Source organism: Lissotriton vulgaris, chromosome 8 (genome assembly GCF_964263255.1).
Source record: "Lissotriton vulgaris chromosome 8, aLisVul1.2, whole genome shotgun sequence".
Taxonomy (NCBI): Eukaryota; Metazoa; Chordata; class Amphibia; order Caudata; family Salamandridae; genus Lissotriton; species Lissotriton vulgaris.
The window spans coordinates 140,300,139-140,322,851 of record NC_141696.1 but is presented as its reverse complement, the minus strand read 5'-3'; the positions used below and the strand labels follow the sequence as shown (position 1 = coordinate 140,322,851).

The following is a 22,713-nucleotide window of genomic DNA, read 5'->3' as shown; positions in this document are numbered from 1 at the left end:
ACAATGCCAATACTTATAACTTCCGCAAAGGTGACACATATAGCATTTGTAATGCAATATGTGTTGTATTTACGTGACTTAGATGTATCGATATTCCAAATAACAATGGCTTTTAATTTTTTTATTAATTAATACTTAAATAAAAGTTATTGTAATTTATAATGGCAATAGCTTAAACTTTTGTAAATAACTTGTGAAGATTATGTTCAGTATATTTTATTGTGACAAAAATCCAAGAACAGAAGTGAAATATTAACATATTTTTGTGACATTTGTAATAAAGCTTGAAACATTGAGAGAACATATTTGAACCAGTTGTTGTTGAATGGTTGCACAGATTGATGCTGTGGTGGCGCTGAGTGATGTTGTGGTGCCTCTGAGTGATTCTGGGTGATGCAATAGATGGATAGAGTGAGTGCGATAGATAGATAGAGTGAGGGCGATAGATAGATAGATAGATAAGATAGATAGATAGATAGATAGAGGGCGATAAATAGATAGAGTGGTATTGTGTGGAGTGTGTGTTGCATTCAGTAGAGTGTAATTATGTTGCATATAACTATGTGGCACTGAGTGGTATTTGGAGTGTATGTTGCATTGAGTGCTCTGTAATTATGTGGCGTGTAATTATGTGTTGTTGAATGGTTGCACAGATTGATGCTGTGGTGGCGCTGAGTGATGTTGTGGTGGCGACGAGTGATGCTGTGGCGTTCAGTGATGCTGTGGTAGCGCATAGTGATGTTGTGGTGCCCCTGAGTGATGCTGTGATGGTGCTCAATGATGCTGTGGTGATTTGATAGATAAAGTGAGGGCGATATATAGGTAGAGGGAGGGCGATAGATAGCTAGAGGGAGGGTGATAGATAGAGTGAGGGCGACTGATAGATAGAGTGAGGGGAGATAGATTGATAGAGTGAAGGCGATAGAGTGAGAGCGATTGATAGATAGAGTGAGGGGCGATAGATTGATAGAGTGAGGGCGATAGATAGAGTGAGGGCGATAGATAGAGCGTAATTATGTGGCGTGTAGTTATGTAGCACTGAGTTGCATTTGGAGTGTATGTTGCGTTGAGCACATTGTAATTATGTAGCATATAATTATGTGGCACTGAGTAGTATTATGAGGAGTGTAGGTTGTATTCAGTAGAGTGTAATTGTGTGGCGTGTAATTATGTGGCACTAAGTGGTATTTGGAGTGTATGTTGCATTGTAATTATGTAGCATATAATAATGTGGCACTGAGTGGTATTGTGTGGAGTGTGTATTGCTTTCAGTAGAGTGTAATTGTGTGGTGTGTAATTATGTGGCACTGAGTGGTAGTGTTTGGAGTGCATGTTGCATTGAGTGCAGTGTAATTATGTAGCATATAATTGTCTGGCACTGAGTGATATGGTGTGGAGTGTGTTGAATTCAGTAGAGTGTAATTACGTGGCATGTAATTATGTGGCACTGAGTGGTATTTGGAGTGTATGTTGCATTGAGTGCAGTGTAATTATGTGGCGTGTAATTATGTGGCACCGAGTGGTATTTGGAGTGTATGTTGCATGGAGTGCAGTGTAATTATGTTGCATATAACTATGTGGCACTGATTGGTATTTGGCGTGTATGTTGCATTGAGTGCAGTGTAATTATGTGGCATGTTATTATGTGGCACTGAATGGTATTTGGAGTGTATGTTGCATTGAGTGCAGTTAAATTATGTGGCGTGTTATTATGTTACACTGAGTGATATTTGGAGTGTATATTGCATTGAGCGCGGTGTAATTCTGTAGCATATAATTATGTGGCACAGGTAAGCAATGTCAGTCAGTAAGGCCCCCAAAGGCGTGTGCCAAGAGGATTTCTATACACCTATGTACCTTAAAAATAATTTTTAAAAAATCAAACAAGGATAGGGTGTAACAGCTTAAATGTACAAGATGAAACCCGGAACAAAAATGTGTAAAGGAAGAGTCATGGAAACTGCAAAGGAGATTCAAAGGTTGTGTTTGAGGGATGCGCTCTCTGAAGGATGGCTCAGTGAGGCAAACATCGATGCAGCGCTATGAAGACCACAGTTTGAATCCCGAAAAGGTCGGCTCAACCGTCCCCCTTCTGAGGGCGGTGAGCTGAATACACATTACTAGAGTGACAGTAACATACGTTATTTACAGCACTTAGAAAAACAGTAGTTGTTACACAGAATGCCTAATTGATCCTTGCTGATATTTATACGTCCTGGTACTTACCAACTCGGGTACTTCCGAGCCGCCTACATAAAGAGCGTCGTACTAACAGAATTTCGCACAACTGTATGTTGTGTCCTATCATTTTGAGAACATTCAAGCATTTAATTGCCCGTTTTTAATTGATACACGAAGACTTGATTCAGTTAAGAACAACAAACGAGAGGAAGCCAGCACTCAACACACAGGAGAGACCCCATTTGTAGATTGCATACGATACAGTGTCTTGAAAAAATCAAGGTGGCATAACAAACACACAAGGCTGCTTCAATTGTACAGTATGGGAACAGAGAACTGTAATAACTGCGAACACAGCAAGAACTGTCCTCGATCGCAGCCCTCATCCGGCCTATTTAGCTGCCGTTTGGAACGTATCCGAACACAGCCGAAAATAACGCCGTTGTTTATTCCCATCACTGGAAACAACTTTCGGACACCTGGCGGCAAAAGCGCTTCTGTCCCATCCTGCTCCCACGCATACACCCGACACTGGAGGATACTTTAAAGCCGTTGTGCCCAGCTTTGTCTTTACGAGGAGTGTTTTAATAACTTATAAATTCCCTACATGGCTTTGGTAATGTATTATACTTTGATGGAAGGGTGAGGCTTAATAAGAGGTAGAATGTGTAAATAATTACAGCTAATCGATAATTGGTGGCAGGGCCAGTGCTGCATTATGGCGAGTGCCGACAACATCATTACTGCACCATTACAAATCGCCACAAGAGAGCGCCAAATTGCAACAAATGGCACCAACAGGCAGGCCTTGCTTCTAGGCGAGGTAGCACTTGAATGGCAAAAGGTAATTTTATCTGGTGCTTAAGATCCTTCCACTGGAGCAGGGTTGCAGGTCTAAGACAGTAGTGGTGTCTTAAGAGTCTTGTCTGGGTGAGGTTTCCCGCAGTAGCAGCAGTGTCACGCAGCAAAGTTTGCATTGTGAAAATGAAAGTGCGCATTGCGCGCTGCAAATGCAAACCAAAATCAATAGGTCTCGCATTTACGTGATTGCAAATGACAATGCCTTTTATTTTTGTTTTTAAAAACATAAATAAAAGGCATTGTCATTTACAATGCCAATAGCTTAAACTCTCATACGTACGAGAACTATTGCATTGTAAAGTGTTTTTTTGTTGCTGAAACCGTAATCCTGCCTTCCTGTCCCAGCTTAGAGGGCAGCTAAGGAATGAGCTTCCCAGAGATAAGCAATTGATTTATAAGGCCTTTGAGTGCCGCATGAAGGCCCCTTGATGTTTACAATCCCTTATGTTTGCACTGAAAGGGGGGTTTATGGCCTTCACAGTCGCCTGCTAGAAACTTCTTAGATGCTAGCTGTGCACTGGCAGAGCTGTGGAGGTGTTTGTCCGAGTACTATAATATCTGTGTGTACACGGATCCGGTGAGAGGTGCACTGGCAGAGCTGCGGAGGTGTTTGTCCGGGTACTAGAATGTGTGTACAGCCGATCAGGAGGGAGGTGCACTGGCAGAGCTGTGGAGGTGTTTATCCAAGTACTAGAATATCTGTGTATACAGCCGATCAGGAGAGAGGTGCACTGGCAGAGCTGGGGAGGTGCTTATCCGAGTACTAGAATATCTGTATGTACAGTCGATCAGGAAAGAGGTGCACTGGCAGAGCTATGAACCTGTTTATCTAAGTACTAGAATATCTGTATGTGCCGCTGATCCAGAGAGAGGTGCACTGGCAGAGCTATGAACCTGTTTATCTGAGTACTAGAATATCTGTACGTGCCGCTGGCAGAGCTCCGCAGGGGACGGGGGCGGTCCGGATGCGAGCGATTATAAGGCATTAGGGCAATAACGTATCGTAACCTGAAGTTTGAGGGTGGGAGGGGTAGTTTTGGAGAATGTGGCAGTGTAGAGCAGGGAAGAAATGAGGCTGTAGCAGATAAAAGATAAATTATACGGGCATGCAAGCAAATTCCAGGAGAATGGCGGAGAAGTGGGAGGATGTGGTGGGAGACGAGGAAGTAGGAAGTGAGGGGGGCGAGGAGGAAGCATATGGCTAGAGGGGAGTACAGGCACAGCTGGACTGACGCCATTATCCAGCAGATGTGGCCCAGTGGGGAGGGGAGGGGTGGTCATTAATCAGGGGGAGGCAGGGAAAAAGCGCATGCATGTTTGGAGAATTAAATGCAGCATGCAGTGTGCCAGTAATGTGATCCTCCCGCCGTTAATAGAGAAACGCAGGACATGTACAAAGTGCCATCCATGGACACTGCCGTGCAACAACAAACAAGCTCTCGGCATTGCTGTGGCGGGGGGTGGGCGGAGGAGCAGCAGCCTTTGAAGTCTGATGCCGAGGCTCAGACAAATGGTGGTGTGCGAGCGGCTTCCTTTCAAGTTTGATAGGGGGTGGCGGGGAAGCAAATGGCGAGTGCGCGCCCGTCGCACATGCACCGGGCATAATCTGCATTCCAAAGCCCTCTTGGTAGGATTTTCTGGTACCCCTCTATATCTCTTGCCAGCAATGCGCAAGCGCATTGGCAGGCGAGACCTAAAATAAGGACCACCACAAAATATGGTCACCGCTGATGAACTTTGAACAGTTTTATCTGTGCACAGATCGAATCTTTGAGGGAGGAGGTTTTGAGAAACTGGTGACCAAGTGAGAAAGGATCTTTTACCAGCACCACAGAATGTTAAGAGCTCCTCGATGTCAGCCCTTCCGTGACTTATTTAAAATATATATAATGGGGGCATGGCTAAGATGGCGGCCTGAGTGGACGCTTGTTCGGGAGGCTCCTTGTCCCGGATCCCCTTCGTGCCCCTAAATCAGCTTTCCATACCCCCTGGTTGACATGCACTTTGCCCAGCAGTGACGAGGTATCTGGCGAATGTCCCAGTGCAGTTGAGCAACCGTACAGCTGCCTCCCTGGCCTGTCACTTCCCTCGCGGAGCGCACTCCGACTGCGGCTGTAAACGCTACGAGCCCTGCTCGCAACAACCCACCAGGAGACCACACTCTGACGGGCCGCTGCCCAGCGCTGCCTGTTGGGCCAGAGTGATTGAGTGTGCCGGTGGCGCTCGGCGCATGCTGAGGCGGGCGGAGCACACCGCAGGAGATGCCAGTGGTGCCGGCCGGGAGGCCCAGAAATCGAGGCCCGGGATCGGGGCCTACCTCCGACGCCCGCGAGCCTGTGGACCAGTGCTCTGACCAATAGAGCGAAAGACGGAGTGACGAGACACCCACCCGGCGGGCAGCTGAGGATTACCAGCGCCGATGTGAGCGGCGGCAGCGCCCAGTCACCGAGGTGAGGAGCGTCGAGCTGGGTCGGCGGTGGTGGACGCGGCGCTCGGGCAGCGTGAAAATCGAGCCCCCGACGTGGGGCCTAGCGCGGCCTGCCCACCAACAGCATCAGCTCTGGGGAGGAGCGGCGACGCGAGGAGGGAGAGCAGAGGCATCATCTTTGGGGGTGCACTGGCGTACAAGACAGCCACTCACCCGCGCAAGCCCAGGGAGCCGGGGCCAGTGCAAGCAGTGTATGACCTGGAGTGGCGGGATTGATGGGACCTGCCCAGCGCCTATAGTGCTTTGCCGGTAAGGAGAGCGAGCGGAAGGCAACATCTGGGGGCCGAGTGGGTTGGATTTCGAGGCGCGGCACCGAGCCTGCGTTGCCTGGTGGTGTCTAAGGCTGGAAGCAGAACCTCTACAGCGCACCCCCCCCCCTTGGGTACAACCTTTGTTCAGGCCCTGATCAAAGTGCAAGTGCACCTCGTGGGTGTGCATTGGCCGGAGGGACCTCTACTCGTGCGGCCCGGCCTGCGAGGCCCCCGAGGGTTGAGCAGTCGGGGGTATCATGGCGACTACGAAACGCAGGGGCGGCCGAACCATCACAGACATGTTAACCAAAGGCACCCCTAAAGGAGAGAAGAGCCTGACGCCTCCGGCAACGGCTAAAGATCCCCCCGGGGCGGGATGATGGAGGGTCCTCCATCACTAAAGCCTTCATAGAGTCCCTATTTAACTCCCTGAGGGAGGACTTCCAGACACTTATGCAAGACATGGCAGGGGAGCACCGGGAGCTACGTCGCGACGTGGACGGCTTGGGGGAACGAGTGGCGGCGTTGGAGGAAGCGGACCATGCTAGGAGTGAGGAAGTAGAACAATTACAACAGGAAGTCGTTCGCCTCCGCGAGCAACAAGTCTATCTTCAGGCGCACGCTGAAGACCTCGAGAACCGCTCTCGAAGAAACAACATAAGGGTGCGAGGCGTGTCTTCCAAAACAAAGGGGAACAGTGTGGCTTACTTTCTGCAGGGGTTGTTTAGAGAGATTTTGGGGGAAACCGATGATTTTGAAATCCGCATTGACAGGGCACATAGGGTGGGCCTGGCGCGCCGGGCGCCTGCCCCCCCACCTGACATCTTGGCCTTTCAACCTGACTTTCCTTTAAAAGAACAAATCCTGAGGGAGGCACGCCAGAAACAGGTGCTCCAATTCCAAGGCCACTCAGTGGCGTTATATCAGGACCTTTCAGCCATCACCCTGCAAAAGAGGAAGGCCTTTAAGGTGGCTACAACGTTCCTGCGTGACAACGGGATCCCTTCCTCCTGGGGCCACCCCTTCAGGCTCATCTTTAAATGGAAGGGGACCCTGCATCGGCTTAGGTCCTTGATGGACACGTGTGCTCTGCTGGGCATTGACCTTGATGCGGATTCTAAAACGGAAGGGGCCTCAATGCGACTTCCACCAACGAAGTCCCCACAATGTCCACGAGGCGTGACCTGATGCAGCAATGGCAGGGGGTTTTCTTTGCACTGCCACCACGCGGGGCTGAAGGGGGGACGGGCGGGGGGCCAACAAGGTCGCCACAGTTGGGGGGGAAGTTGGGGGAGTAGAGTCTTGAGAGAGAAATGCTGTTTGGGGTGGGGGTTGGGGGTGCGGGACATGGGGATCTCAGGGGGGGGGGTTGTTCTGGGGGGGTACACCCCTCTGTCAACTTCTTTTTTTCCCCTTTTTAGGTCTCGCAGAGAGACCTATTGCCGCCCATCCACAAAGCTGACTTTTACGATCCGGATTTGTAGAAGTGCATGTGCTCGTGACCGCGCTTCTATCCCCCTGCCTTGCTCTTCAAAGGCTCCCCTTACCGTGACTCGCATTTCTGCCTAGCCATCTGTTCCACAGCTTTACTCAGATTTCTCCTCCCCCTCCCCTCGTGGACGAGCATGCCCGAGCCTTCCCACTGCCAGCAGCATTTCTCCACAGCCGCCAGGCCACATCAAAGGTTTCCCCAGCACTGCCCCGCATATCAATCACCCTCCCACGCCAGCAGCTCTTCCCACACCGCCACCTGCTCTCCGCCATCCGCTGCATCAAAGGCTTTTTTTTAAATTTAAATTACCATCTGTTCCAAAGCCTTCTTCGAGAGCAGCTCTTCCCGCTCCGCCCCCCAGCCATCTGTCCTTTATTTTCTCGCATTTCTCCTCCCCCTCCCCAGCCACCAGCACCTCCCCTCTCTTCCCTCGCACACAGCCTTACTCTTTTTTTTTTATTTAAACCTTTGCTTCATCGATTTCATGCACCTCTTATTGGGTACATTTCGGAAATGCGTTCTTACCACAACACTACACATATTGTATTCCCGTGCAGCTTCTCAGAAGCGGGAGGTAAGATTGACTTACACTGACGTGACAATCGGTCATAAGATGTTCACTTTCACGGCAGGCCGTGCATTTCCCTCCCCCCCCCGCCCGCCTCCCCACAGCAATGCTAAGCGCTTGTTTTTTTAAATCTCCCACTTTGCTCTCCTGAAATGTTGGCATGTATGGCGTTGTGCTGTCTCATGCAAGCCATAACCCCAGCCTTCGAAACTGCTCGCATGAGAAATGAATGCCATCCTAATGATGTGTGTGCGGCAGAAGGTTTGCAACCTGTAGAGGCACCAGGGCTTTTCGTTCCCCTTCAACCGCAAAAGGAGCAGCTCGGCACATCGCAGTACAAACATATGTGTTTAACCTGGCTCTTTCGTACACGTCAGACCCTAAGTGTTATTCTTGCAAGTGGTGTGGGTGCAAAGATTTTTTAAAGCCTATCAAATGTGTATAAAATACTGTACTTAAGCCTGAAAATCGGTTCTTTGGAGACATTTTTAGTTCGCAGACTGTTAACCGTAGACAAATACCCGGCCCCAACCCCATCAGAATTCAAAGGAATGCGCGCCCCCCCCCCCACAGCAATGCCGAGTGCTTGTTTCTTTAGTGCAGAGCACTCCATTAGTGTCTGAGAGCCATCTCAATTGAGTATATCCATCCCATAACTCCATGTTACTCTCTGTTGTTGCCTGATAGCTTCTCCCTGCTCCTCTATTTTGCACTTGCCTATGTTCCTTTTGCTAATGCTGTTCCCCACACTGCCTTTGTGTCCCCTCACCAGCCCTCCCGCTGTTGCTTTCGTGTCCCACCCTTGTTGTTTCAATGTTCTACCCCCATCCTCCCCTGTGGTGCTTCGTTGTATGCCCCTCCCTCTGGGATGTTGCGTCACAGTATCTAGTGTTGCTTCTGATACCATCGGGACCCCCGCCCCTCCCATCTGCCTACTTCAGGAAAAAAACATTTTTGGGTCCTTTTCTTTTCTTTTAGGTTACCGATCCAATTCCGATGGCAACTAAAAAGAAAAAAATGCTGTCTGCGTATTTTTTTTTGGTGGCTGCATCGGTATTGCGCACTTCTACAAAAGAATGTGCGGCTGTGTCAAAGCATTTTAATTTGCTTGTTTTATTATTATTTTATTTTACTGTTTGATTGTAGGGCGCATGGACGTTTTATTTATCATGAGTGGACTTGAAAAAACAATATTCGCAGAAGGGCTAAGACGAAAATAGTTCGAACTGTTGATGGTGCACAATTAACTTCAGATCTCGTAAGAAACGCTTCTTTAAGATAACAGGTCTCTTTTGAAGAGTGTATTACCGGTACTTTTGGCTATGGCTTTTGGCATTCCTTGGCTAAAGAGATATAGTCCACATGTCAATTTCGCTGGTGTGATCATATCTGTCATGATAATTCTGGAGTCTAACTGAGGAGACTAAAGAGATTTCCTTTCAACTTCTATTTTAATTGTGGCTAAACTCTTTTCTGTGCTACATCAGTTCAAAGCATAGTCTATAATCTTTGCTAAACCTGAGAACTGATCCATTCGCCTACACTGCACTAAATGCAACATACACTCCAAATACTACTCAGTGCCACATAATTACACACCACATAATTACACTGCACTCAATGCAACATACACTTCAAATACCACTCAGTGCCACATAATTACACGCCACATAATTATGCTGCACTCAATGGAACATACACTCCAAATACCACTCAGTGCCACATAATTACACACCACATAATTACACTGCATTCAATGCAACATACACTCCAAATACCACACAGTGCCACATAATTACACTGCACTCAATGCAATATACACTCCAAATACCACACAGTGCCACATAATTACACTGCATTCAATGCAACATACACTCCAAATCCCACTCAGTGCCACATAATTACACGCCACATAATTACAGAGCACTCAATGCAACATACACTCCAATTACCACTCAGTGCCACATAGTTATATGCAACATAATTACACTCTACTGAATGCAACACACACTCCACACAATACCACTCTATCTATCTATCTCCCTCTATCTATCTATCTATCTATCGCCCTCACTCTATCTATCGCACTCACTCTATCCATCTATTGCATCACCCAGCATCACTCAGAGGCACCACAACATCACTCAGAGCCACCACAGCATCAATCTGTGCAACCATTCAACAACAACTGGTTCAAATACGTTCTCTCAATGTTTAAAGCTTTATTACAAATGTCACAAAAAGATGTTAATATTTCACTTCTGTTCTTGGATTTTCGTCATAATAAAATACAATGAACATAATCTTCACAAAAGTTTTTTTACAAAAGTTTAAGCTATTGCCGTTATAAAGTACAATAACTTCTTTTTTAAGTATTAATTATTTAAAAAATTACAAGCCATTGTTATTTGTAATATCAATACATCTAAGTCATGTAAATACAACACACATTGCGTTACAAATGCTATAGGTGTCACATTTGCAAAAGTTAAAACTATATGCATTGTAAATGACAAAGCTATTAATTTTGCTATATTCAAAACCAACACATAAATAAAAAATTGGTCATTTAGATTACCAATACTCAAACTTTCCTAATGCGAGACCTATTGCATTGCAAATGCTTGTTCCTCTTGGTCTGTTTCAGTTTTCACAACATACACGGGGCGTCTGTCGGGCTCCCTCCTACCGGGCTTCGGCCCGTGGACGACACACCCTGCTACGAGTCAGGGTTGAGGGATGATGACTTACTCACGCCTTAAGATCCTTTCCCTCAATGTGCGAGGGCTAAACAACCCATCAAACGGCGGGCGGTGTTGTCCCTTTTAGAGCACTCCACAGCAGATCTCTGCCTCCTCCAGGAAACCCACCTGCTACCCAAAGACCAACACCGACTTAAATCCCGTGCCTTTCCTACGCAACTGTTCTCGTCCTCCTACAAGAAAACGGCAGGGGTAGCAATATTGGTGTCCAGATCATTCCCAGGCAGGGTACTCCAGCATGAAGCGGAGATAAAGGGGCGCCTACTGGTGTACCAGTTCCTAGTGGCGGGCCAGACTCCGGTGGTGGGCTCTGTATATGCACTCAACGAGGGGCAGGAGGTCTTTCTCCAGAAAGCACTAGCAGCAGCTACGGCCAACACTGAACGACACTTACTGCTGGGGGGGGGGCGACTTTAACCTAGCTTTCCATAACACGATGGATCGCTCATGCCAAAGATCGGGTCAGGTGGGGGCCCTTTCCAAGTCTGGACATGCTCACCTCCGGGACCTGGGCCTCATTGACTTGTGGAGACACCTACACCCACACAGTACGGCTTACACCTATTACTCGGGGGCCCATAAGACTTATGCCTGGCTAGATTACTTTCTCTGCTCCTCCCCACTGGTACCACGAGCGCGGGAGGTAGACATCTTGCCAGCATCACTGTCAGACCACTCCCCGGTGGTGGCTACCTTCACGCTTCCACCCACACCGATACTGCAGCGACACTGGTGTCTTCAGGAGTCCCTCCTGCATGTTCCGTCTACGGTAGAGCGGATTAAAGCAGCCATCACCCACTTCTTATCCCACAATGACAACACTGAGACCTCGCGGGCCACGCAATGGTCCGCGCTTAAGACCGTTCTGCGGGGCGAATTTATATCTATCGCGGCGGCGAATAACAAAGAGCGGGCGCAGAAAAGGGCGGGGATCGCGCAGAGAGTTGCCGAGCTGGAACAAATGCACCAGTGTACGGGAGCCGCACGGGAATGGCGCCAACTGTGCGCAGAGAGGAAAATGCTGGCAGCTCTGGACCAAGACAAGGCGGAATATGCGGCCCTCCGCCTTCGCCATGCCCACTACACAGGTGGGGATAGATGCGGACGCCTGCTTGCGAATAGGCTGCGAGAGCAGCGTCAGAGGCAAGGGGTGCAGGTCATACATACCGCTCAAGGCGACTTGGTTTCCGACGAGATGGCGATAGCAGAGGCCTTCGGGGTGTTCTACACAGTCCTCCATGAGGGCGACTCCCTTGACCCGCAGGCGGGCCAGGGGTATCTGGAGGGAGCACGCCTTCCCTCCCTGAATCCAACGCAGGTGGCCTTCCTGGACAGGGCCATTGGCCTGGAAGAGGTGGTGTCCGCAATCTCGCGCCTTAAGCTTGGGAAGTCCCCAGGCCCAGATGGGTATCCGGCGGTGTTTTATAAAACGCTCTGCCACCAGATGGCCCCCCTGTTGCGAGATCTTTTTAACTCCTTTGCCCAACCTGGTGCGATACCCGCGGAGCTCTTGGAGGCGTCGATTACAATTATACCGAAGCCCGGAAAGGACGCAACCCGCTGCAGCTCGTATCGACTGATCTCCCTCCTGAATATTGATTTCAAACTATACACGAGCATTCTGGCAGGACGGTTAGCTCCTTACATGCCACAACTGGTGGAGCCGGACCAGTCCGGCTTCATCCCACAGCGCCAAACCAGCGACAACACTAGGAGGTTTCTCCATCTCATCGAAGCGGGGTCGCGCACCCGACGAGACTGCATGCTCCTGACAATCAATGCCGAAAAGGCCTTCGATAGGGTGCACTGGACCTATCTTGAGCAGGTCTTACATCACTTTGGAATGGGGGATGTGCTATGCACCCATATTTTAAACTGCTATAGGCTGCCTAATGCGGTGGTGCGCGTCAATGGACATACATCCTTCCGCTTCTCGATCAGCAGAGGGACCAGGCAGGGGTGCCCCCTGTCCCCTATCTTATTTGCTCTGTATAAGGAGCTGCTAGCGCAAAGGATCCGATAACATGCGCTTATTTCAGGAATCAAATTTGGGGGGGCACACACACACACAAAATTAGCTTATACGCAGATGATATCTTACTGTCCCTCACCGATCCCGTCCCATCTCTCCAAGCACTTTTTATTGAACTGCCTGAGCAGGGTGGGGTGGGGATACCGGACCTACAATTCTACTTCTGTGCGACACAGCTCCGTAGCCTAGTAGAATGGCACTAGTTGGAGTCTGGTAAAACCTGGCTTTTCAAGGACCAGGCGGTGGCTGGCATGCCCTTACAAGGGATCCCTATCCTCCCAAAGTACCATCTGCCACCTAATCTTTACGCGTCCCATATTACCTGCGCAGTCATGGAGGTGTGGGACTGAGTCGCTACCAAACACGGCCTTCCCTTCCCCCTTGACACCATTGCTTGCCAACCCAGAGTTCACCCCGGGTCTAGACCCCAAAGCGTTCGCAGCGTGGCGTCACTCCCCTTGCAGGTCCTTGGGGCATCTGTTTAACCTGGATGGTATCCTTTCATTCCAGCAACTGAGAGAGGACTATGGCATCCCTGAGGGCGATAGGCTACCCTATATGCAGGTGTGTCACTGGGCTCTTCACCCACTGGTGAGGCCAGGAGCACAACGTCATCTCACCCCGTACGAGAAATGGCTAGTCACGCGCACGTCTGACAAAAAATTAATCTCCGATCAATACCAACATCTCCTTGTTACAAACTTCTACACTTACAATGCTGGCAGATGTAGGTGGGAGTGGGAATTGGGGAGGGCACTCACAACCAAGGAATGGCGCTGCATTTACTACAAGGCTAGACACTCCGAATATCATGCAGGCCTCACCGAAACCCTGACTAAAGTGGCCACTTACTGGTACCATAAACTTGAACGCCTCCACCACTTTGACCCCCGCATTAGTGACCGCTGTTGGAGAGGGTGTGGGGAATTCGGCACATTGGAACATTTGCTGTTGAGCTGCGACCGGTTGCAGGGGTACTGGACCACAATTCTGGACGACATAGACTCACACCTGGACACCCAACTCCCCCGCTTCCCAGCATATATCCTTTTAGGACTGCCCAACGCCTTGATGTATCCCCTAAAATCACAGAGAGGCCACCTCATCGCTATTGCACTAGGGGTTGCCACACAAAACATCCTAGCACACTGGAGGTCCCCACAGGCCCCCCCACATACAGGCTGGTTGCATAGGTTGTGGATGGTGCTCGGCATGGAGAAGCTGTCGCTTGGACTGGCAGGCAGAGGGGAGGAATTTCCGTAACTGTGGCGGCCCTTTCTGATACTACTCACAGGAGAGTTCCGAGAACTGAGCTGTTCGAGATACCTGCGCCTTCTACAGTTGGCAGACACCCCAATCCCAGCACTGAGGGAACCCGCATGCTCAAAGAAGGCCAAACCCCTCAGATTTTTCCATGCCTCCTTTTCCCTTCTTGTTGGGTTTTCCTTTTGCTTTGTGGACAGAGGAGGGGGGAGAGGGCGGTGTTGACTCGTTTTTGGGTGTTTTGCATGACCTGCATTGCTGACCAGCTCCTAGCACGTACTTCGTAAGATTGTCTGTATGGAATTGAAGTCTGCATTGTCTTGCCTGCAGAGGAGCAGGAGGTCTTGTTTTCTCTGAAATTCCAATAAAGAGATTTAAACCATAAAATAGATATAATTTGTAACAGGCTTTAAATGTAAACATGTGGGAGAGTTTGTGTAAGAGGCCTTTTATATACAGCTGGTGGTTATGCTGGGGTTTTTTCTGGTCTCTTGACATTTGCTCTTCTTTATGTTTTTAAATGCTGATACAAATATGTGTGCAAACAAACAGAAAGATGGCAAGATCTCATGCATGTATCAGAGTGAAAGCAGTCCAGCATGCCAGGTCACACTTCTCAGGAACTGGCAAAATAGGATTTAAATCCTGTAGCAATTCTACAATTACCATCAAAAGAGCAACATTCACCTATTGGTGGTAATGCTGCACAGAAAAACATTGGATTCTAAAGGAATACTGACCAGTAGCACTGTACCGAATGCTGGCAGCTTTTGTTAACTCTAATTATAAGAACTCTTGCTATTGGTGACCCATAAAGTAGGTAATCCTATGAGCCACCATAAAGACAGACACAAAGGCCATCCCAAAGCTCTCTGGAGAGTCCAATTTGAGACTAAAATCAATTGCACATTATTAATGCTTTAATAGACATGCTGGTGTTGTAATTAAGTTTCATCTGACAGGGTAACCCAGTTTGAAGAGGAACCTTGGTAATTAATAATTAAGAGGAAGCTTGGGACTGTTTCGCAGTGACGCACTTTTAGGCTAGTGTTTACAGGGAGGTGGCCCAAATTACTGTTCATGTCCTGCAGCAAGTACCACTGGTAGCTCTGATGAGATACGCAAAGAAAGTTGCTCCCACAGTAAGACGGCTCACAGCAATACTGCTTCGCCTGGCCAAATGGAGGATGGCCAATCATTGACCTGCACCTAAAACCGCAGAATGGCTGAGGGATGCTGCATTTGTCAGGAGCAGCTGGTGAACGATTGTATCTCATGTCAGCACGATCTCAGCCCAAGGACATTTGGAGACCATTGGCTGTACATTTAAGACTACGAGCACGGATGTGGTCCTGGAGTACACAAACGCCACGATGACCCCGGACGATGGTCCCCGATCGTGCGTACTGCCAGCTAAGAATGCCTCAAGATTGGAGACTGGCCCCGCCTGTTTGACTCGCATACTACTTCCGCTTTGATGCTTGCTGTTCTCAATGTCGTACTTGACGTTACTCAACTTCACACCTACTCATTAACTCTTTATCGATTGTTGCAGTGTGGCGCTTTTATGATTGTAAGGAATGTTTTCCCCCTTCCCCGTTTCCTTGCACCCTCCCTCTATGTCTGTTGTTTAAATGATGATAAAAACAAATAGATAAAAGAATAAACATAAAGAGGAAAATACCAACCAAGATAAAGCAATGTTAAGTACTTGGTTCATGCTCTCGAGGAAAGAAAAGCAGATGAACCCGGTACAAGCTGTCCAGTTAAGAGGCAGAAAATAAGAGTGACAATGAAGACAACGAATGGTATGCAATGGGTGGGCTCCAAGCCCCTTGCGGTATACAATATCTCTTGCACACGAGAGGTGAGGCCAACACCACATTAATGTTTGGTCCAGAATACCGATTTTATGAGCTACTGGGGCATGGTGGACATTTCAGCCCAGCAGATTAAATCAATAACCATTATCAGGCCAAAGATATATTGAATGAGATCTGGATTATAAATAAGAATTAAAACACTCAAGACTATAGTGCAAAATTGAGTTTGCTATGTGCTTCAGTGAAAAAAAAGGAATGGTAACTTACAAATTAAGGCCAGTGGCCATGGCACCTGAAAAATCAAGCCAAGATTGATTACAGTCCAGTATGAAAAACTAAATATAGTACCTCATCTCCAGGTAGTTTCACCGAAGGCACAAGTATAGTATCCTGACAGCCAACACTGGTCAGTTCCGCATAGCCTCGTTGACATCAACAGTGGACAATATTTGCCCCCCTCTAGACAAGTTGCCTCAGTTGGCCAAGCTCCGCCCCCTCTGGGCAAGTTGCCTCTGTTGGCCAAGCTCTACCCCTCAGGTCCAGGGGCCCTTCACCCCAAGGGATCACGGTAGGGGGTCTGCTTACAGTCCCCTTGGAGCTTTTATTACCAGCCCCTCCAGCACAATTCTAAAAGAGCCTGCTTGTCCTCCGAGTCCACGTAGGCACAGCAATTTCTGGGCACAGAAGAGAGCCCTTCGATTTAGTCCAAAGGTTAAAAGGTATAGACATGTACAGGCAACAGCTAATTGAGGAGGGGAGGAGGGGAAGGCATCGCCACTTCCATTCCCCCAATCAGGCCTATGTATCACAGCAGGGCACACGGTGCCGCCCACTCTTGGCCCAGCATTCAGCAGCTCCCCAACACTGTCGGCTCCCCCTGGGGCCACAGGCTCACCGCAGTATATGGATCAGGATGCAGTGCAGCTTTTCCTCCAGTGCGCGGCTGATGCCCTAACTGTCTTCACCACACCACTCATGCCAAATGAGGGGCTGTCTTCGACTGCTCCCGTTCTACCCATGCAGGGTGGTAGATCGCAGCACTACTTTGTGCCGGGGCAATGAGCAATTTCCTCGGGCTGGCCCGGCTACTCCACGGCCTCTGGAGACGTTATGGCCACACCGCCATCTTGGGTGCGGCCGTCCCTTGTAGTTTGCTCAAGCTCTCCATTACTCACCAGTCCCAGGGCTATATCAGAGCTGCGGTCATCTAGGCCCCCTTCTGCTCTTCGGTCCCACAGTGCAACCTATATTCGGTCAGGGGGATCTAGGCTCACTGCCACACAGGCAATAGGCACACGAACCGTGCTAACTAAGAGCAGACTCCATGCACCCTTGGCTATGCCCATAATCCCAATAAAATTGATGTTACACATGTCAGAAGCAAAAAAGGAGATTACAATTCATAAAAATATCATTTAAAGTGTCTCCCAATAGGTTTGCACATTACCATACAAGTTAGGCAACCCACAAGCATCAATGGAGGTTAGTTTACATAAACAAGTAATACAAGTAATGAAGTCATGCAGCCACATTAAGAGCCATTAATCTGCATTCTGAGCACAACAATTATATAGTTGGTGACCTAGTGCTTTTAAGACTTCGCAGGTTCTGTGAGGTAAAATTATTATTATAGTAATTTACCACTATGGTTTTGTTAGAGCCAATACCCTTTAAACAAACCACCTGATAATAAGGTGAACCACCAGGTAGCTTGGTGACTAAATCAGAAAATTTGAATTAAATCAAAATACCTGAACCTACCTTATCCCTTCCCATATTATAGCGACTGCAAGGTGACAATGGTGTTATAATAGGCATCAATAAACAAGCACTGGGAAAGCCAATATGGCTCGCATATGCAAGAGCTATTGGCTTTGCCAATGTGTTTTAGCCATGTTGTACATCAACGTGGCTAAAGGATAGTGGCGCAGAGGAGAGTAGCACAGAGTGAAGTGTTGTATAGTGGAGTACAGTGGCATGGGGTGGAGTATAGTGGAGTGTTGTAGAGTGGAGCGGCGTACAGTGGAGTAGACTGGACTGCAGTACAGTGTTGTAGAGTGGCGTAGGACAGTGTGTCAGAGTGCAGTAGAGTGGCGTTGAATGGTGTATAGTGTCGGAGAGCAGAGTGGCACAAACGCTCCCATTTTTACATATTCACCTTTGAAGTTGACATATTTTAAGACTTTTACTTTTAGCACATCTACCTTGCGGGCTTGCACAGGATAGTGTCCTCAGAAAGTGTTTGGCTTACAAATGCATTTGTTTGTACGCACATCATCATACCATTGTACATTTTGTCCTAAGACCAAATACACTGTACAAATAGCCCTTGCATATTATAGTCTGTTTGGAGAAAGCTCTGAATTGGTAGAATCAACAATGACAGTCGGATCTCAATTCAGACAACAGTGCAAAAGGGTCCCGTTTTTATTCTAAACTGTGTTTCAATGGATTGTAATGGTCGCCCCATGCCTGAATTCTAGCCAATCTGAATCCCACCCTGTTGGATTCTTATCAATTTTTCTGGTAGGTATTTTAACTTTCATTACCATGTAAGAACAGCTTTTTTTTATCAGGATGGCCGTTTGTTGAGCTTCTGTTAGATTGCTTTGATTTAGAAAGTGTGTGGGTGTGTGTATTGGGTGGCTGGCAGCCGCTGTACATAAGTTCACCCGCACTCAACAGCTTTTCCCTATGCCTGACGTTCATGAGCATTGTGTGGGTTGTCCTTTGAAGGCTACGTTCAGAAGGCTGGCCCAGTCTCATTTGTTAGTTCTCTGGAACCAGAGTACTATTGTAGCATTTATTAGGTTTTACAGCTGGAGGATGGACTCTTTACTTGACATGCCAAAATTGGGTCCCTGATGACTCCCCATTTTATAGCGCCGCCTATCTCTCTTCTCCCATTATCTTTGGAATGTCTAGTAATAGATGAGTCAGCCAGACATATACATATAAACGTATACCATCACATCTTTATTAGTTGTCTTTGAATGGTAAATGCAGCTAGTCCTTAAACCACATAACAAAGAGACCCCTCACATGAACAAGCGCTCAGAGCACCCAGACAGTGAGACAGCCGCGCAGCCGTGAAAGTGCAAAGCGGGAGGGGGGATAAAAAAAAAGAGCATGATGTAAGGGTGCCGCGAGGAAAGCCAGGCAGGGAGAACACAAAAGGGAGTGGGGGCCAAGACATGCGCTGCTCACGAAAGAGGAAAGCCAGATGGTGCCTCTGCTCGTAAGCGCGCGCGTAACCGCAAGCTCTAGACCACCACAAGCAAAAGAGTGTGGTAGCATTTTCTCAAGCCCACATATTAAAAGTCTTCCGCTGGCTCAGGCGAGACCTAAAAAGGCGCAACACTCATGTGTCGGTTGTGAATGCCTCTTACGCCCTTAGACAAAGTCTTCGCAATATAAAAATGCCAAACATAAAATCTGTATCATGCCAGTCACCCACACTCCAATCCTTTCCTTCAAGAATTTAGGACATAGCATTAACCTTTGATGTCAGAAAGAGATATTTATTGACTGAATTGCATACTGTAAAACTGTAAAATCTGGGATCAAACCCGGCCTCCCTGATTGAATAAATTGTGTGAATCTAGGTAAATACTTTATTTTACTGTGCAAGCCTATTTTTTTATTAGCAGATTAGAACACTTTCAAATTTGTGAGTTCACAATGGGCACTGTGCAAAAACCTCTTGTTTGATTTAATGGAGCATAATGCTGCTGCGTGTACAATAAAAATTTCGACCACAAACAGGGTGCACCTGACAAATGACTTGCCTCTTCATTTACTAATAGAATTGTCATTAGGGCGGGAACAGGAATGTTTCTCAGTGTATATTTAATAACTATTACTTATAATAACGGTCTACAAATTAGGTAATGTAATTGGATGTCTTAAGCGGAGAAGCATTTTGTGTAAAGAAATGAACTTTTGGGGAATTTGCAAGATACCTTATGTTATAATGATCATACATGTCATAATTTCAAGGCTCAGCTCGTGCATGGGCTCTTAGAGCCAGAGCTACCCTCAACTCTGCGCCCCTTGTTAATCTGTTCGCTCACCCACCTCTCTTCCTAGACAAAAGCTGCACCCCTACCTCTAACACACATGCCTTTCATGCCGCGCTCATCTAGCCTGCCTGGACTCTGTAGTCCTTCTTCTATGCCGTTGATGTTATCCTTTAGAATGGTTTTGTGGCGTAGACCGAGAGCCATCCGGCTTGTACCACGTCATGATCACGTCAGCCACTTTCACCTTCACTTTATTCTAGGTCCGGGCGCCGCAGCTCTGTACACCAACCGGCGCGGCTAACTGCCGCTTGCCTGTCTAGGCCTCAAACGTATTGGTTCACCCACACCCGGGGAGGGTCTGAATGTGACGTAACATGGAAGCCCCCTCTCCGCACCTACCGCTCTGCAGGCCGGGTGCTCCTCCCACGCTCACGTGCACGTAGCCGCTGTTGCGTCTCAGAGACGTCCGGGCAGAGCTTAGGCCACGCCTTCGGAGTCACGGCGCCCCGCCCCAGGAAGTGAACGAAGATGAGCGCACGACTGTTAGTGCAAAGCGACTGCTTCCAGGTGCTGAGGTGAGCGTGTGTGACGTCACGGCCGCCCAGAGTGATGTCATTTGTTGTCCTGTTTACGGACTTTTTCTAACACATGTTTCGTGCATTTTTGTAGGAAAGCTGAAGGCGAAGCCTGGCTGTCTTGTAAGATACAAGGTAAAGTTTCTAGCCACCTGTCTTCTGCTTCACTTGCTTGTATTGTTGTCTCCCAGCCGTTTTTTTCCTGTTCTGGTAGGTACAAAGATTAGAAAAATCATCTTAAGTTGGTATTTTTCCCTTTCTTAGAAGCTACTTAAACTATAAACATAAGAAGAAACCACTTTGAAATGTGTTCTACAGCTGCCATAATGATCTTTGACTGGTAATTGAAGTAAACAAAGGCAGAAAACCCATGTGAAAAATGAAAACAGATATTTTCATATAACGTTCAATTTAAGGTTCATGTTCGGGACTTTGCAGAATCTTTAAATGTGAACAAAGGGTCGGTATTTTTCTCTGGGACAGATGATAACCCTACTTGGTTGTAGGTCTCAACAAGCATGTGCAATGCAATAGGTCTCACATTACTGAAAGTTTAATGTTGGTGTTGCTAATAATAATTGTAAAGATACATGCGAACAACATTCGTAGAAGGGAATTATCTTTATTCAAGAATACCCTGACACCAAGATGAGTGTCGTCCCTCCATCAAGACTCAATGCAAACTGACCACCTCAACTGCTGCCTATGCCCAAGATTCCAAATGGAATGTAATTCTGTCATAAGGCCTTAGGCATACGCACCCAGCAAGAAGGGGATTCGCGCGGGCACTAAGTAAACCACAATACTAATGCAACGCCAATAGCTCAAACTTTCAGTAATGCAAGAGCTATCGCATTGCAAATGGAGCACAGCACTTGCGCTTTAGCTTTACACATGTTAAGCTAAAGCACGAGTGCAGCGATTGCTTCAAAAGTAAAGAAATAGAAAAACTCCTTATTTTTCTATTTCTGTACTTGTGAAGCAATCGTGGCATCCATGCTTTAGCTTAAGATGTTTAAAGCTAAAGGTGTTTAAAGCTAAAGCGCGGGTGCCACAATTGTAACTAAAGTGAACCAATAGGGGAGAAAATGGCAGCGTAGTGCTTTTTTTTTTTCTTTCTATTGTACACCATCTTGATTATTCCTCACTACAGAAGGGGGTACATGAAGCTGTTGAGGTACTCACTTTGAATGATGTTCAGGACTGAAAAAGCTGAGGTAATCCTTGCCAGGTGGGCAGAAAGTGGCACAAGTACCTAAGATCTAAGTATCTTGGTAATTCACATGAGAGACAGCTGAAGATGGCTCTGGAGGAGCCAAAGAACACTGCTTATACATAACTGCTGATTTCCCTATCTGCTGCCTGGCAGTAGGAGCATTCCTTGATTTCCTCATGCATTTCTTGGGCAGGGATTTGTGTTTAATTAAATCAATAATGTTATAGGGTCCACAATTCAAACTGGATTACTTTTGGCATGCAGTATTGAGTCTTAATATCTTTACTCTTCAAAGCTACTGTTTTCATAGACATGATAAGAAACGGTCTTGCATTAGCCCTGCATGAATTCTAACATATGCCCTTCTAGCTACGTGAATATGTTTGCAGCAGGCACACAACCTACTGATCTAATTATGAGGAAAAGAACTTGGAAGCAGCAAACTACACTACTTTCTCTGCGAAAATACTGGAACTCCCTGTGCTCTTTTACTAGGACACAAACATGTAAGCTGCAGTTTACGCGCTGTGTCCCGCAGCAGGCCATTTAACCTTCTACGATCTTTTATGACTATACAATCCTGTGACCGACAGATTGCACACAGGTATATGATTAAAGAACCAATCTATATTGTTAGGTTTCTTGAACAATTTATATATTTAAAGAGTTGTATATAGCGCTGGCTAGACCCGGAGGTATCAGAGCACTTTGCATGAGGTTTCACAGATTTACAAGATTACATCAGTTTCGATTTACATCAGTTGCTAGACAAACAATTACAGGAGCACAGAGAACGAGATAAGTGGAGGGTAGAGGGGAAGGGGGGGAAGGGTAAAGAGGAGTGAGGGAGAAACGGCAGAAAGACAAAGGAAGGTCCGTCCAAAGTCCGGCTGGGTAGGTGACGGTCGAGGGGAAAGTCCCAAAACCTATCTCCTCTATAACTATCTGGTAGCTCCCCCGGGCTTTTGCCAAAAAGCTAGGTCTCAATGGGAAACATTTAAAGAACATGGAGGTCAGAATAATGGAGCGTAGAGGGGAGGGTGAGAAAGGGAGGAAAGGGGAAAAGACAACAAGGAGAGACGAAAAGAAGTCAGTCCAAAGGCCTACTGGGTAGGTGACGACCAAAGAGGGAGTCCATGACCCATCTCCCCTATAGCTAAACCAGGTAGCTCCATCGGG

At 47.5% G+C, this 22,713-nt stretch overlaps 2 protein-coding genes across 4 annotated transcripts in view; one reads left to right on the top strand and one right to left on the bottom strand.

Moving 5' to 3' along the window:
* The window catches only part of COA4 (cytochrome c oxidase assembly factor 4 homolog), a 72,791-nt gene extending 52,554 nt beyond the window's left edge, over nt 1-20,237 (bottom strand). The window contains exon 1 of one of the 3 annotated variants that reach the window (XM_086933834.1): nt 20,143-20,237. The gene's annotated coding sequence lies outside the window, so the exon portion shown is untranslated. Of the gene's footprint in view, nt 1-19,829; nt 19,939-19,987; nt 20,104-20,142 lie in introns of those variants that run through there. The other 2 variants (XM_086933835.1, XM_086933836.1) reach the window with 2 other exon arrangements.
* PAAF1 (proteasomal ATPase associated factor 1) overlaps nt 20,006-22,713 on the top strand; it is a 145,365-nt gene continuing 142,657 nt past the window's right edge. Inside the window, exons 1-2 of the mRNA XM_086933833.1 lie at nt 20,006-20,318; nt 20,413-20,453. Coding sequence (XP_086789959.1) covers nt 20,272-20,318; nt 20,413-20,453 — 88 coding nt within the window. The 5' untranslated portion in view covers nt 20,006-20,271. The remainder of the gene's footprint in view (nt 20,319-20,412; nt 20,454-22,713) is intronic.